This window comes from Elephas maximus, chromosome 17 (assembly GCF_024166365.1).
Source record: "Elephas maximus indicus isolate mEleMax1 chromosome 17, mEleMax1 primary haplotype, whole genome shotgun sequence".
NCBI lineage: Eukaryota > Metazoa > Chordata > Mammalia > Proboscidea > Elephantidae > Elephas > Elephas maximus.
The window spans coordinates 11020902-11037977 of record NC_064835.1 but is presented as its reverse complement, the minus strand read 5'-3'; the positions used below and the strand labels follow the sequence as shown (position 1 = coordinate 11037977).

General features: G+C 41.3%; 1 protein-coding gene across 4 annotated transcripts in view; it reads left to right on the top strand.

Moving 5' to 3' along the window:
- The window catches only part of IFT46 (intraflagellar transport 46), a 32317-nt gene that overhangs the window by 5524 nt on the left and 9717 nt on the right, over nt 1–17076 (top strand). For 2 of the 4 annotated variants that reach the window (XM_049857060.1, XM_049857062.1), the window contains 9 exons: nt 76–215; nt 1919–1993; nt 2160–2253; nt 2701–2829; nt 4950–5071; nt 5432–5498; nt 9899–9959; nt 10317–10402; nt 10882–13161. In XM_049857060.1, coding sequence (XP_049713017.1) covers nt 76–215; nt 1919–1993; nt 2160–2253; nt 2701–2829; nt 4950–5071; nt 5432–5498; nt 9899–9959; nt 10317–10402; nt 10882–10977 — 870 coding nt within the window. In that variant the 3' untranslated portion in view covers nt 10978–13161. The other 2 variants (XM_049857061.1, XM_049857059.1) reach the window with 2 other exon arrangements.

The following is a 17076-nucleotide window of genomic DNA, read 5'->3' as shown; positions in this document are numbered from 1 at the left end:
CAGGAGGGAGCTAGGTAGGGTACTCTTGAAGTTCTCTTTATGTGACTTTTCTTTACCTTCCCTGCCCTATCTCAGGAGAAGAAGACTTCACAGTTGACAGCTCAGCGAGGCTTTAGTGAAAATGATGATGATGATGATGATGACGACGATGACTCATCTGAAACTGATTCGGATTCTGATGATGATGATGAAGAGCATGGAGCCCCTCTGGAAGGGTGAGGAAAGACTCCCTGCCAAGGACACCCAAGCCGAGGGGGAAAATGCTTCCTTTAAAACGCTGGGCTGAGAGGGTATCAGTTAAAAGCAAAATTCTAGCCTCTCTTTTGGTCTTCTTCAGAATTTTCAGTTGTCTTAGAAACACAGCATGAGTTCTCATTCCTTTCTGATTCCACTGCCTCATTGAGTCCTATAATGTCCTTGCGCCATCTAAAACGTGTGTGAGCTAAGGGATTGCATGAGGTTTTGCTGAGTAAATCTAAAAGATGGTCAGTGCCTTCAAGGAGCTCACATTCTGGGAAAGAGAAAATAAATTTATGTATATACAAAGCATTTCTGTGTAGCCAGGAAAACAACATACATGCACACAAGCATTTCTATTTTAGGCTCAGATCCTTTTTGGACAGGTAGAGAAGAGGTGCTTGAGGAGCCTCCCATTGAGGCAAAATGTTCCTGAATGAGGCTTAAAAATTTCACCCTGTTCCAGCCCTGGTGGTAGATTACTCACAACCCAGCTCTTTAACGAAATGGACTCTAAGGCCCAACCATTTAAAATGCAGTGACTGATAGCCAATCAGCAGATTCTTTCCAGTCATTAAAAAGTCTGAGGCAGCTTTTTATGCATTGGTAAAGAACAATCTCTAAGAGATATTGTGACATTTTTAAAAAAGTATAGAACAGTGTTTGTGGCATGTTAAAATTGCATAGACAATCTCTGGAAGGATACGCTAGAAACTAATAACAGTGGGTAACCTTTGGGGAGGAGAACTTGGTGGCAAGGGGACAGAGGTGGGAGGGAGACTTAGGCTTTCGCTGTATACTTTTCATACCTTTTATTTTGTATCATGTGCGTGCATCGTTTAGTAAATAAAGCAGTTTGATAAATAAAAAAAAAAAGTTACCTTTGTATTAGCCACCTGTGGGTAGGCATGAAATAAATTAGGCAAATATTTAACCTCCGGACTGACTTCCCATCCTTCCCAACTTACTTGATGATCATATCCTACTTCCCTAAGTTACATGCTAGGGACACATAAATTTTAAATCATTAATTAATTTTTTTGTTAAGCAACACACCCGAAAGAACCTTATTAATAACCCTCCAGGTCACTGAAATACTTTGCCAATGTTCATTACATCTTACTCAATTGTAATTAATCTTACGTGTTCTACTGTTTTTTACAGCAGAATATGCCTTTTCATGTATCAACATAATTTACAATTAATTTTTAATAACTGTAGTATTCAGTTTGGCACATCTAACCATCCCCCAAATGTTGGATATTTTAGTTGTTCCAATTTTTTACTATTATAAATAACACTGTTAAAAAACATTTTTGTAAAAACTATTTTTTTCCTCAGGGCAAACTGTTTCTGTATTAAAAATGTAAATCTCTTATTCCACCTTCTGTCTTCATCTCTTTCATTCACAAAAAGGGAAAACCATTTATGCTGCATTTTAAAGACAAAGTCATGTTTTGGATTTTCCTCAGCTCTCTTCTTCATTGTCAGATACAACAGAGTTAATTATAATTTGCTTTAAAGTTGCTTTGCAAATCCCCCAAAAAAGGTAGATTGGGAAGGAGGCAGAAGCTAGGTTCAGGGTCATGTGCCCTGAGGTTAGAGTAACACATGGGCCAAACCAGGACCCTGCAATGTTGGCTCATTGTCTGGCAACCCTAAATGGTATTTCCTTTCTCAGGGCCTATGATCCTGCAGATTATGAGCACTTGCCAGTTTCTGCGGAGATTAAGGAGCTCTTCCAGTACATCAGTAGGTAAGTGACGAGAGCCTCCCCTCGTACCCTCCCCACTCCACCTTGTCCCAAAATTCTCCTACCTTCTAGTCTGAGGTAGGGCCTTCTCCTTAGATTTTTTTTAGCCTGAATAATAAAATAATTGTCTCTGAATGTTTGCCTCCACCTTCCCTTGGCAATATCGTAGGTACACACCTCAGTTGATTGACCTGGACCACAAACTGAAACCTTTCATTCCTGATTTTATCCCAGCTGTTGGGGATATTGATGCATTCTTAAAGGTACAGTCAGTATGTCCTAAAAAAAATGACTCCTTAGGTGTTTCTTCTGACCTCTCTGTTACCCTAACGATTCCAGTAACTTCCTTGACTTGAATTAGCTACTTAGATATGTATTCTTCATTTCATTCACTTCATTCTTAACCTTGATCTCTACCCTAAATTGTACTCATTGCTCTTAGATAGTACTAAATTACCTCATTATATTAAACATTTGTCATGTATTTGCCCCTTAATTTTCTATTACTTCAGCCTTATATTTAGTGTCTTATATATGACTTTTTTTTTTCTAGATAGTATTTATACAGCATGATTTACAAGCATACTCTTTAATACTACTGGTAATGAGCCAGAACTGTCCTTCCTCTTCACCTTATTTGAACTAGTAAGTATATCCCTATTATGTCCCTCCCATTTTTCTCTCTGATTTCTTACCTTTCCCTTTACCAGGTCCCACGTCCTGATGGAAAGCCTGACAACCTTGGCCTGTTGGTATTGGACGAGCCTTCTACAAAGCAGTCGGACCCTACAGTGCTCTCGCTCTGGTTAACAGAGAATTCCAAACAGCACAACATCTCGGTAAGATACTAGCCTAGTACAGGTCCCAACTGGAGTGAGCTGAGAGCGGGGGCCTTACTGGCATTTCTAAAGTTGACTTACTGTCCATCAAAAGGGATCGCTATAGTTTAGGTCCAGTCCTATTTTTTGGTGCAAACGATTAACATGCTCCAAAAGGTTGGAGTCTACCCAGAGACACCTCAGAAGAAAGTCTTGGTGATCTGTTTCTGAAAAATGAGCCGTTGAGAACTCTGTGGAGCACAGTTCTGTTCTGACACACATGAGGTTGCCATAAGTAAGGGTCAGCTTAACCACAACTATGTTTTTTTTTTTTATGGTTTCAGTCCCATCCTATTTTTTGTAACAGTGTCTTAGTTATCTAGTGCTGCCATAACAGAAATACTACAAGTGGATGGCTTCAACAAAGGGAAGTTTATTTTCTCACAGTAAAGTAGGCTAAAAGTCCAAATTCAGAGCGTCAGCTCCAGGGGTAGGCTTTATCTCTCTGTCGGCTCCAGAGGAAGGTCCTTGTCCTCAATTGTCATCAAGTTTCCCATTGTCAAGGAGCTTCTCAGGTGCGGGGACCCCGGGTCCAAAGGATGTGCTGTGCTCCTGGTGCTGTATTCTTGGTGGTATGAGGTCCCCAACTCTCTGCTTGCTTCTTTTTTATCTCTTAAGAGAGAAAAGTTGGTACAGGCCACACCCCAGGGAAACTCCCTTTACATTGGATCAGGGGGGTGACCTGAGTAAGGGTGGTGTTACCTACCCTAATCTTCTTAACATAAAATTACAATCAAAGTGGAGGACAACCACACAATATTGGGAATCATGGCCTAATCGAGTTGATACACACATTTTTGGGGGGAACATAATTCAATCCATGACATTCTACTTCTTGGCCCCCCAAAAAATCATATCTTTGCAAGATGCAAAACATATTCAGCCCATCATGTCATAGCAAAAGTCTTAACTCCAAGTCCAGAATCCAGAAATTCCTCTTCATCTGTGAAATTTAAAATACAAGTTATCTGCTTCCAAAGGTACAATGGCAGAACAGGCACAAGCCAGAAGTTTCCGTTACGAATGGGAGAAACTGAAGGGAAGGAAGGCATAACAGGCACCAAGCAAGTCAGCAGAACACACTACATTAGTCCTCAAAGCTTTGAAAATAATTCTCTGTTCTCTGAAACAACTTACACAATGGCCCTGCCCTCCAGGCTCTAGGTATTGGCCACACTCTTCGGATTCCAAGTGGAGGCGCCTTGGCCCTGGGCTTCAACTCTACCTTCTAGGCCCACTGGGACAGCAACTCTGCTCCCTCGGCTTTAGGCGAGCTATTCTCCTAGTCCATCTGAGTGGCAACTCCGTGGACGCACAGCTTTAATTAAAACTCACCGTTTTAAAATGTACAATTTGGTGGTTTTTAGTATACTCAGAGCTGTGCGACTATTACTACTATCTAACTTAAGAACATTTTCAGTGCTCCAAAAGAAACCCCGTACCCATTAGTTACTATCCATTTCCCATTCTAATTCCCGTAATGACTTCATTCCTTCTTATATCTAAGTAATATTCCACTGTATGGATATACCACATTTTGTCCATTCACCAGTTGTTTCCACTTCTATTAATAATGTTGCTGTGAACAGTCATGTACCAGCGTTTGTGTGGGCATGTATTTTTATTTCTCTTGGATATATATATATATACATATATACATATATACATGAGTGGAATTGCTGGACCATATGGTAACTCCGTGCTTAACATTTTGAGGAATTGCCTAATTGTTTTCCAAAGTGGCTGCACCATTTTACAAAACCATCAGCAGCGAGTGAGAGTTTCCGTTTCTCCACATACTTGCCAGTACTTGTTATTGTCTGTCTTTTGGATTATAGCCGTCCTAAGTGGGTGTGAAGTAGTATCTCATAGTGGTCAGTCCAGCCCTGTTGGCCTGCCCCAATGCTGTGGCTCTAGCGAATTTTATCAAGGTTTCCTATAACCTTCATTTGGTTGCTGTCAGGCTTCCCTCTTCACCAGCTACCTCGTGTATACAATAGCAGCAGATTTGATGAGCCACTCTGTAAAAACAAGAGAGCCACTTTGGCACTGCCAGGCAGGCTTTCCCCTTATTTTTCTAGCAACATATGAAAGTAAAGAGCCTGGAAGATGCAGAAAAAAATCCCAAAGCCATTGACACATGGATTGAGAGCATCTCTGAGTTACACCGTTCTAAACCCCCTGCGACTGTGCACTATACCAGGTAAGAAATGCCACATTCCTCTGCAAAGTAACTCACTGCCTTTCAACACCTGTGAACCCACTGCTTCTGAGAAGAGACCCAAAGGCTGGGGTCATATTTCATCAACCTGAGGTCCTGTGGGACCTAGCGGTTATAGACTCAGATTGCAAATATAAAGATTGTGGTTTATCTATTATCACCTCTGAGCCAGCTCCTGTAAACCCTAGGCCCTGAGAAAGTTTAGTTTGCCCCAGCCTAGGTTCTCCTGAAATTCTAATATCCCAGATGGAGAGCCTCTCCTTTAGCCTAGAATAGCCTTACCCAGAGATTACCAATGTCATCAATCTGTGTTCTTTTTCATATTCACTTCTATACTTTTAGGCCTATGCCCGATATTGATACACTGATGCAGGAATGGTCCCCAGAGTTTGAAGAGCTTTTGGGCAAGGTGAGTGGAAAACAGGAGCTAAGAAATTGTGGCATTCACTCTAGGGTCCAATGTCCTTTCTCTTCCTTTGTTGTTTGTTGTCGAGCTGATGTGGACTCAGTGCGACCCTATAGGACAGAGTAGAATTGCCCCACAGGGTTTCCTAGGCTGAAATCTTTACGGAAGTAGATCTCTAGGTCTTTTCTTCTGCAGAGTGGCTGGTGGGTTCAAACTACCAACCTTTTGGTTAGCAGCTGAGTGCTTAGCCATTGTGCTATCAAGGCTCCTTCTTATTATCTTTTAAATTGAAGTATAATATACAATCAGAAAAATACCCATATCATAAATCTATAGCTCAGTTGGTTTTCACCAGCTGAACATAATTGTGTAACCAGCACGTCAGGTCAAGAAATAATATGTTGCTAGCACCCTAGCAGCCTTCTTGCGCTCCCACTGCTAACCGCTGTCCTGATTTCTAACAGCATACATTAGTTTTGCCTGTTTTTGTACTTTATCTAAACCCAATCATACAGAATAGGCTCTCTCATATCTTTTTTAGTTTTCCTCACATTATGGAAGATTCTTCCGTATTGTCTTGTGTGGTTCTTGTTCTTGTTATGATTACTTCATAGTATATATATATATTTTTTTTACAAATAATGCTGCTATGAACTTTCTAACGCGTCTTTTTTTTTTTTTTTTTTGTATTTTTGGTGAAGGTATACACAGCAAAACAGGTACCCATTCGGCAATTTCTATACATAACGTTTATTGACATTGGTTATATTGTTCAGTTTGTGTCAACATTCTCATTATTTCTGCTTTGGTTGTTCCACTCCCATTAATTTAGTCCCAATCCCTGCCCCTGCCCCAAACTTCTCATCTGTACTTTAGGATAACTGCCATCCATTTGGTCTCATATAGATAATCTTTTAAAACAGCACAGTTCTCAAGAGTGAAATTCTTTACCTTTTGAGCTAACCTGCTATTTAATATATAGGTGACTTCTGGGGATAGTTTTGGTTCAGAGTTTAAAGGGTTTCTCAGGGCAGTAGTCTTGGGATTCCCCCAGTCTCAATGGATCTAATAAGTCTGGATTCTTTGAGAATTTGAAGTTCCATTCCACATTTTTCCCCCTTCCTATCAGGATCCATCTATTGTGACCCTAATCAGAACATTTGGTAGTGGTAGCCAAGTACCCTCTAGTCTTCTGATCTCTAGGTAGAGGAAGCTGTTGTTCATGTAGACAGCCCTGTAGTCCAGTTCCTTCTCTGATTCTTGGATTTTCTTTTGCTCCGGATGAATAGAAATCAATAGTTGTATTTAAGACGACTGCTGTCAAGCTTTTAAGACCCTCTAACAAATGTCTTTTGATGAACACGTATAACTCCTGTATTACTATTTTAGGCTCCACCTTCTTCACAGGAGGTGTTTATGTAATTTTAAGAAGCTGATATCCCTTTCATAATTACCCCAAATATTTAAAAATACCCAGGAATAAATTTAATAAGAAGTTGGTAAGAGTTTTTTGAAAACAAATTGTAAAACTCTACTGAAGGTTATAAAACAAGATTTGAATGAATTAGGAGCCAAATCATGTTACTGAATGGGCGGATTCAGTCTTAAAAAGCTGTCAGTCCTCCCCAATTTACTATATACTACTTCAATCAGAATTTTCACTTTTTGAAATTGACAGATTGATAATAAAGTTTTTCTTAGAGAATTAATTTTCAAGACTAATCATGAAAATTTAGAAAAGAGAAAAATGAAGGATTTGTCCTGTCAGACATCAGAAACATAAATTTGTAATAAATAAATCAGTAATGTACTAGCATAGCAAGAGACAAATAGTTAAGTGACACATAGTAATCTGGAAACAAACCCATGTGTATATGGAAATTTGGTGTATAAGAAGGGTAACATTTTAAGTGATTAAGCTATTCATTTGAAAAAAAAATTAAACTATGTTTTAATTTAAATTTAATTTAAAAATTATATGTGTTAACCATATAGATAAATGAATTCCAAATGAATTAAGGAGTTAAAGTGAAAAAAAAAAAGCTATATAAATACTTTAAGATAATCTAAAAGAAAACTGGTCCAACAACACGGTTGATGCTTCTATTCTAGCTCCTAGTTCACTGTGTAGTATCTAGGGTCTTAAAAATTTGCAAACTGCCATCCAGGGCACAACAATTGATTTCTATTTGCCTGGAGCAACAGAAGAAGGAGAGTCAGGAATGGGAAGGGAAAATGGTTTGTGTGGCTAACTGCCTCCATGAACAACTGCCTCCTTTGCCATGAGACCAGAGCTGTATGGTACTTGGCTACCATTATTGAACACTGATCCAAGAGTCTGTAGAAGAATCCTGATCAAAAGGGAGAAAATGTAGAACAGAATTTCAAATTCCCATGTAATCCAGGCTTTCTGGAGCCATGGAGGCTGGATGAACCTCCAAAACTACTGCCCTAAGATAACCTTTAAACCTTAAGCCAGATATATCCCCTGAAGTCTTCTTAAAACCAAACAGTAGTTTAGCTCAACCAGTAAAGAATGTCTGCCTTGAGCATTGTACTCTTTTAAGATGTATCTGTATGGGATCAAATGGACAACAGCAGCTCAAAAGATCAGAAAGGAAGATTAGGGGGCAGTAAGTGTATGTTTATGGGGGAAGGAACAACTCCGAAAAGAAGAGTGAGAATGGTTGCACAACTTGAAGAATCTGATCACTGTCACTGAACTGTACCACATAGAAGTCGTTGAACTGGTGGTGTATGTTCTGCTGTGTATATTCTCAACAATAACAACAAAAAGTAAAATAAACTGTACATAAATAAACGGGAAAAACAAGAAAGTAAAAAAAAAAAAAAAGGTTTTTAAGTGAGGGGAAGAAGAGAGACCCCCGTAGGGCTGAAGGACAGTTTTGAAAAATACATATGCATCTCTGGGGGGTGAGAGGAGGAGGCACAGGGACTTTTCTAGGGTGATAGAAAGATTATCTTGATGTGGATGATGGTGAAATGGGTGTATATATTTGTTAAAATTCATCAAGTTGCATTTTACTGTATGTAAATTATACCTCAAAAAATCACTCAGGATTAAAAAAAAGAAAAGAAAATGTAGGAGAAATATTTATATTGTCAGAATGGTTAGGTATTTTCTAGCGTAATAAGAATCTTAAAAGCCACAAAGGGGAATGTGTGGTAGTGTAGACTCCTAAAAATGAATTCTGAGTACCAACAGACACTAGAAACAAAGACTATAAACCAAGTTCACAGAATGACAGACTGAGATATAACAGACATATCCGTGCAAAGAGCTCTTAAATATCAGCGACAAAACTGAGCACAGCTCGTTCACAGGCCTTTCCTGACCGTCACGTTCAAACTTGCTAGATGGCCCCTCCCACACTTCCCATCCTCTTTTTCTGTGTTTTCTCCGTAGCACTTACCTCCTGACATACTGTGTACTTCACTTATTTTCTTTTTGTTTCTCCCCCTACTAAAATGTACACTCCATAAAGATAGGGATTTTTTTTTTTTTACATGTATATTGAGGAATTGTTTGTAAAAGCAAAAAATTTAGAAATAGCCTTTTTCCTCACAGCATTTTAAAGCTATACCTGAGGACACATACCCGATTAGGAGATGGTAATACATCCATTCAGGGAAGTACCATACAGTGGAATACAACATGGCCTCCGGAAGAGGGAAATATGCTCTGGTATGGAGAAATGTCAGTGGCATGTTGTTAAATGAACAAAGCCAATGGCAGAGCTATACACACTCGTTTTCAAAAAGGAGAAAAATTTTTTAAGAAGTCAGTGGTTTTTAAACTTCCAACATGATTTTTTAGGGCCAGAGCCTGTCCCCTGAGTGATATGTCATGTACATTTTCTCTGTTCCTATGGTACCCAGGTACCATCAGGCATTATAACACCAAGTAACTGTAAATACTTGGTCATAACCTGGGACCATTTTCTTCTTCACAAATCCACACAGGAAGACAGCGTGGCAGACTGTTTTACTTATAAAATCTTTTGGCTCTAATAGAGTATCTGCTACTTAGGCAGTTAATGAATGTGACCAACTCCATTTTACTGATCAGGAAAAAAAGAGAAAAAAACCAAAAAAAACAACATGTCCTATGCTAAACCAAGAAAATAAACCCGTTGCCATCAAGTCGGTTCTGACTCACAGCAACCCTATAGGACAGAGTTGAACTGCTCCATAGGGTTTCCAAGGAGCAGCAGGCGGATTCAAACTGCTGACCTTTTCGTTAGCAGATGATCCCTTAACCACTGCGCCACTAGGGCTTCTGTCCTATGTTAGGAGTCCTTTTCCTTCAGAAGGAGAGAATGGTCCTGTGGGGCGCTGAAACGTCAGCCTTTTGATTTTGGCCCATCCTGTGTTCCTTCCAGGTGAGCCTGCCCACTGCAGAGATTGGTTGTAGCCTGCCAGAGTACATTGACATGATCTGTGGTGAGCACCTCCATCTCCCCGCTTCACCTTCTACCCTCCATCCCTGTCTCCGGATAAATACATTTCAGGCTTCTGAAAAGGCTTGTTTACTCTGACAAGGTAGTGTCTTGAGGTACAGCCTTTAAGCCAGTTTTGCTACCTGGCAGCAGTTAGGGGTGGTTTTGGGCTTATGTGACTACCTTCTTGGATATATAACCCCCAAAGTCACAGGACCTCATCCTATCTGGGATGAGTGAAAAAGTTAGATCAATATGAAACAGTTTCTCTTCCATGGAGGGGTTTGGCTATCCTGAACAGAAATGCCCCGTAATTTCCATTTTAGTTTGGTCCTGTTTACGGAAGTTCTTTTCATTTCAGCCATCCTAGACATCCCTATCTACAAGAGTCGGATTCAGTCCCTCCACCTCCTCTTTTCCCTCTACTCTGAATTCAAGAATTCACAGGTAAGACTAGCATCAGGGATTGGCCTAAACTGTACTGAGGAGCACTGCAGTCTCCGCTGTTCTGAGCCTGCAGCATTTGGCATGGAGGATGTCTCTGTCCGCAGTTACCATTACCCTTCCAGTAGCCCATAATTAAGAGAGCAGCAAAGGAGGCAGGTTGGAACTTTCATAGGAAGGAGAAAGTAGAAGAAATGTGAGCCTTAGATGAGGTGAGGTAAGGATGCACAGCGAACACTCACTCTAAAAGGAGAACCGAATGGCCTAATGAACAGAAGCAGGAAGGAAATAAAAGGGATTATTTTTGAAGGAAGTGGGGCAAATTTCTGGCTGTTTTTCAAAGACAACATCAATAAATTGTTTTAGAAGTGGAATTGGGAGGAAATTGGCCTTTAAAGCCTTGTGAAGAGGATAGTTCTTGCCACAGTGTAGTAACTAGCGCATCCCACGTATTCAGTGTTCCCTCTTCTCTTTCCTTACAGCATTTTAAAGCTCTAGCTGAGGGCAAGAAAGCATTCACCCCTCCATCCAACTCTGCCTCCCAAGCTGGAGATGCAGAGACATTAACCTTCAGCTGAGACACCTCCCAAGTCTGTCTCAAGGCCGAGCTGGGTCCATTATCCAAGCTGTGAACCAGAGATCATATCAGCCTACCTGGCTTCCTTGTGAGTCTCCGCTTGACACAGGGACAGTGCACTTCCTGCTACCCTCTGCCAGAGAGCACTGCAGATAGATGTTTGTTAAATGGCTTCTGCCCATCTCTGGTTTCCTTCACCTGGCTGTTACACATCTTCACCACCGAAGGGATTTGAGTTAGAAGAATTGGAATTTCTGGAATCGTAAGGAGCTCAGTTTGGGAGGAAAGCTTAAAAGATGTTCTGTTTGGATGGGGATGGAATTATTCTCTTTCACTGTTAATGTTAGTTGGTAAAGATTTTATAAATAAAATGTTTTCAGGTTATCCAGCTCTTTTGTAATATGAAAGAGAAAATGCTGACTGAGCATACAGCAGAGACAAGGAACTTGGCCTAGTAATGGGCGTTAAGTGAACAACAATTTAAGTAAACCAACTCTGTAAAATAAAATCAAACCCTAATTCTCCAAGGTTGGCAGTAGAGGGGCAATCATTTTTCTCCCAGAATTTAATTTTTCTACAGGTCTCTCACCAGTTAATGCTGCCTGCCTTACAGGCTACCTCCCTTGTCTAGCTCCAGGCCTGTCTGGTTTGGCCCCAGGAGCCTGGCTATTGCAGTCAATCAGGTGCGAGATGACAGTGGCTTGGGGTAGGGTGGTAATAGCAGGGGACAGATTCGGGGAATTTTTTGGAGGTTCTGTCAGCCAAGCTGCAGTCGAGAAATCAAACCACGCTGATTATTTCTAACAAAGGGTGTTTACTGTAGGAAATCTGTTGCACAAGTGTTGACGGGCGAAAGAGCAGAAGGGAGAATGGAGGTGGTATGCACTGCTGGTCCTGGACACAGAAGAGGTGCTGCTGTGGCCAGGTCTTGAATGGCTGGAGGCCACAGTCCCTTACCCCACGACAACAGCTGCACACAACTGCTACTTCCTTTCTCCCAGCTTCTCATCTTCCAGTGCCTCCCACTGGCAGAAACCAACAGCTGGCAAGGGAATCTGGAAAATAGTTTTTAGGCTTCCCAGCTCAGCTGTACAGAGTATAGAAAGGAGGGTGTGGGACTGAGAGAGAACAGATAAACAACCAGCAGCAGTAGAACCTACAGAAGTGGGTGTTAGGGATGGAGGGAAGGGAAGAATGCAAGGATGACTCCTAGGCTTTTTGGCTTGAGCAAGCAACTGGAATGGACAGTGGAGCGAAGTACTGATACGGGGGGGAAGTAGGGCATGAATTGGTCGGAGGGGAAAATTACATTCAAATGCTATACTGTTAGCCTAACATATACACAATAAACACGTAGACAGCAGGGGAAGGGGTTTTCTTACAAAGTATTAAACCAGCTGTGATGTTCCCGTCATGCCTGAATTTGAGAAGCAGGAACATCTACATCCCTGAGCTCAGGCCTCACTTTGACACCATACCAAGCCCAGGGCTCCACTCAGATGGGTACCATTAATGCTCACATTTAACTCACTGTGAAAGGAGGGAGGCAAAATGTGATGGGAACCCAAAGGTTGCATTAGGTTTTGCAGGGAACAATCAGGTTGCCTTCTTGGCTAGAGCTGAGACTTGGCACTAAGGCTGCATGCCTAAGTTAATGGTTAAGGCACTGCCTCTCCTGACGCAGCACACCCACCCCAGCTGTCAGTGGTCATCTTTGGAGACAGCTTTCATCATGGGCTCTTCGTTCCTTTTCAGCAATTCATAGTTACTCCCTCTTGGCCATTTGCTTGGTGGCCCTAGGAAAAGTCAGTTAAGTTCTGTGACACAATCCAGCTATGAAACAGTTAGAAAGCGCTAATTTACCTTGTAGGTTTTCCTGTGGATAAAGATACCTGAAATGATGAAGTGCCACAGTATTTAAGATATGATAATTATGTTACTGGAGCCCCGGTGGCGCAGTGGTTAAGAGGCTGGCTGCTGACCAGAGGCTGGCAGTTTGGATCCACCTTGGAAACCCCGCGGGCCGTTATGTTCTGTCCAGCAGGGTTGCTATGAGTCGGAGTTGACACGATGGCAACAAATTTTGGTTTTAATTATGTTACTAAGAATAAATTTCCAACTTGGCCTTTCAGATTTTCCATTCGGCTACTTACATTCTACCCTGAAAGTCTCATTTTTCATCATTTTCCAGTGTGAACTGTGCTCCTGCAAAACTGATCTGTTTTCTGGGCCGCACGTGACTCATGAGTTTCCTCTTTGAACTAAGCCTTTATGCAGGCTGTTTTCCTGGCTTGAAGTGTCCCTCACCTGCTCTGTGATCCTTGCCTCGCTACACTTCCAAATAAACAAAAATCGAACACTTGTGTTTACATCTTCACTCCCTCCTTGAAGCTCACTAAAAGAACACTATAGGAATTAAAAAAGAAACAACCACAAGGACAGATAATAGGAAAAGAGATAACAGTAGACCAGATAGCAACAAAATTTTGGAAGATGGACAAGTGGTAATGGATTTAGTGGAGCTGGGTGGGTGGGGACCATGGGGAAGGGGACCAGGGAAGCCAGTAAGAAGCAAGTCATTTCATGCTGTAGAGCCCTGGAAAGGGTCAGGAATTGAAAGTGCCAGATACTTCTGATAGCAAGTGTGTCCGATGGGACTGAAAGCAGGAGAATTGACTGGAGGTTTGCGTAGGGAGTGGATATCCAGAACCGCTCCCATCCCGCACCCACCCACCCCTCACTCCTGCAGAAGATAGCCTTTCAACCAACGGGGCTCTGCATGTGGGTAGTCCTAGAAGTCAGGGGCCATATTTATAGGGTTAAATAAAGACTGAGCGGTGAGACTCTTGGCCCCCTGCCAAGCTTAAACTTTCAAGGTGGAATAGTCCTCTCCTAGGAAACTGATCAGCCAAAGAGAGAAGACCCATAGATACTGACAGGAATTCTTCAGGCTAACGTCCGGGTCTCTGCCTGTCTGTGTACTTCCAATCAGCTTTCTGTTGTCTCGTTCCGTATGTGTGTGTGTGTATGTGTGTCTTATCCTTAAATATGAATGTGGAAAGATCACCAGATATTTGAAGGAATGTGGAGACTAAAACCAACAGAACAAAGGAACTCAGAGAAACAAAACGGGCAAAATAAAACTTGAGGGAAAAATAAGTCTATGTGTAGAGCAGTATTTCTCAAACTTGGCTGCACATTAGAATCACCTGGAGATCTTTTAAAAATTTTCCTCACCAGACCACGTTGCAGACTAATCAGCCTCTGGAGGTAGGGTACAGGAATCAGTCATTTTAATTAATTTTTTAAATTGTGCTTTAGGTGAAAGTTTACGGAGCAAATTAGTTTCTCATTAAACAGTTAATATACAAGTTGCTTTGTGACATATTGGTTGCCAACCTCATGATGTGGCAACACTCTCCCCTTCTCCACTCGGGGTTCCCTGTTTCCATTTGTCCAGTTTTCCTGTCCCTTCCTGCTGTCTCGTCTTTGCTTTGGGGCTGGTGTGCCCATTAGTCTTGTATACATGATTGAACTACGAAGCACATCCCTCATGTGTGTTACTACTGGCCCTAAAGACCTGTCTGATCTTTGACTGAAGGGTGAGCCTCGGAAGTGACTTCAGTAGTGAGTTAAAAGGGTGTCCGGAGGCCATGCTCTTGGGGTTTCTCCAGTCTGTCAGACCAGCAAGCCTGGTTTTTTTTTTTTTTTTTTGGTGAATTTGAATTTTGTTCCATATTCTTCTCCTTCTCTGTCTGCGACCCTCTATTGTGATCCCTGCCAGAGCAGTTGGTGGTGGTAACCGGGTACCATCTAGTTGTTTGGGGCTCAGTGTGGTGGAAGTTGTGGTCCATTAGTCATTTAGACTAATCTTTCCCTTGTGTCTTTGGTTTTCTTCATTCTCCTTTGCTCCAACCAGGGTGGGACCAGTAGATGTATCTTAAATGGCCGCTCGCAAATTTTTAAGACCCCGGAAGCAACTCACCGTAGTCAGATGTAGAACATTTTCTTTATAGGGATGGGTAATTTTGTGTGTGTGTGTGTGTGTGTGTGTGTGTGTGTGTGTGTGTGTGTTTTAGGTGAAAGTTTATAGGTCAAGTTAGTTTCTCATAAAAAGTTTATACACACATTGTTATGTGACCCTAGTTGCTATCCCTATAATGTGACCTCACATTCCTCCTTTCTACCTGGATTTCCTGTGTCCATTCAACCAGCTCCTGTCTCTTTCTGCCTTCTCATCTTGCCTCCAGACAGAAGCTGTCTGTTTAGTCTCGTGTATCTACTTGAACTAAGAAGCATACGTTTCAGTAGTATTATTTTACGTTTTATAGTCCAGTCTATTCTTTGTCTGAAGACTTGGCTTCGGGAATGGTTTTAGTTCTGGGTTAACAGAGAGTCCATGTCTTCCGGGGTTCCTTCAGTCTCAGTCAGACCATTAAGTCTGGTCTTTTCACTAGAATTTGAGTTCTGCACCCCACTTTTCTCTTGCTCCGTCAGGTACTCTGTTGTGTTCCCTGTCAGGGCAGTCATTGGTGGTAGCCAGGCACCACCTACTTCTTCCAGTCTCAGGCTGATGGAGTCTCTGGTTTATGTGGCCTGTTTTGTCTCTTGGGCTAATATTTTCCTTGTGTCTTTGGTGTTCTTCATTCCCCTTTGCTCCAGGTGGGTTGGGACCAATTGATACATCTTAGATGGCCGCTCACTAGCTTTTAAGACCCTAGACACCACTCACCAAAATGGGATGCAGAACTTTTTCTTAATAAACTTTGTTATGCCAATTGAGCTAGATGTTCCTTGAAACCATGGTCCCCAGACCCGCACCCCTGCTACACTATCTCTTGGAGTGTTTGGTTGTGTTCAGGAAACTTCTTAGCTTTTGGGTTAGTCCAGTGGTGCTGACATCCCTTGTATTGTGTGTTGTCCTTCCCTTCACCTAAGATAATTCTTATCTACTATTTTATCTAGTTAGTGAATCCCCCTCCCCCTCCCTTCCCACCCTCATAACCATCAAAGAATGTTTTCTTCTATGCTTAAACCTTTTCTCGAGTTCTTATAATAGTGGTCTCATACCATATTTGTCCTTTTGTGGCTGACTAATTTCACTCAACATAATGCCTTCCAGATTCATCCATGTTATGAGATGTTTTGAGGATTCATTGTTGTTCTTTATCGTTGCGTAGTATTCCATCATGTGAATATACCATAATTCGTTTATCCATTCATCCGTTGATGGGCACTTAGGTTATTTACATCTTTTTGCTATTGTGAACAGTGCTGCAGTGAACATGGGTGTACATACATCTGTTTGTGTGATGGCTCATTTCTCTAGGATATATTCCAAGGAGTAGGATTGCTGGATCGTATGGTACTTCTATTTCTAGCTTTTTAAGGAAGCACCAAATCAATTTCCAAAGTGGTTGTACCATTTTACATTCTCACCAGCAGTGTGTAACTGTTCCAGCCTCTCCACAACCTCTCCAACATTTATTATTTTTTGTTTTTTGGATTAATGCTAGCCTGTTGCGGTGAGATGGTATCTCATTGTAGTTTTGATTTGCGTTTCCCTAATGGCTAATGATTGTGAGCATTTTCTTATGTATCTGGTAGCTGTCTGAATGTCTTCTTTGGTGAAGTGCCTGTTCATGACCTTTGCCCTGTTTTTAATTGGGTTATTTATTTTTTTGTGGTTGAAATTTTGTAGTATCTTGTAGATTTTAGAGATTAGACCCTGATCGGATATGTTGTAGCCAAAAAAATTCTTTTTCCCAGTCTGTTTATTCTTTTGGTGAAGTCTTTGGATGAGCGTAAGTCTTCGATTTTTAGGAGCTCCCATTATTTTTTTTTTATTATCTAGTTTCTCTTCTGGTGTTTGTTGTCCCTGTTTTTTCTTCCATGATCTTTATTATTTTAGATTTTATATTTAGGTTTTTGATCCATTTTGAGTTAGTTTTTGTACGTGGTGTGAGGTGTGGGTCTTGTTTCATTTTTTTTGCAGATGGATATCGTTATGCCGGCATCATTTGTTAAAGAAGCTCCTTTCCCCCATTTAACGGACTTTGGGCCTTTGTCAAATATCAGCTGCTCTTAGGTGGATGGATTT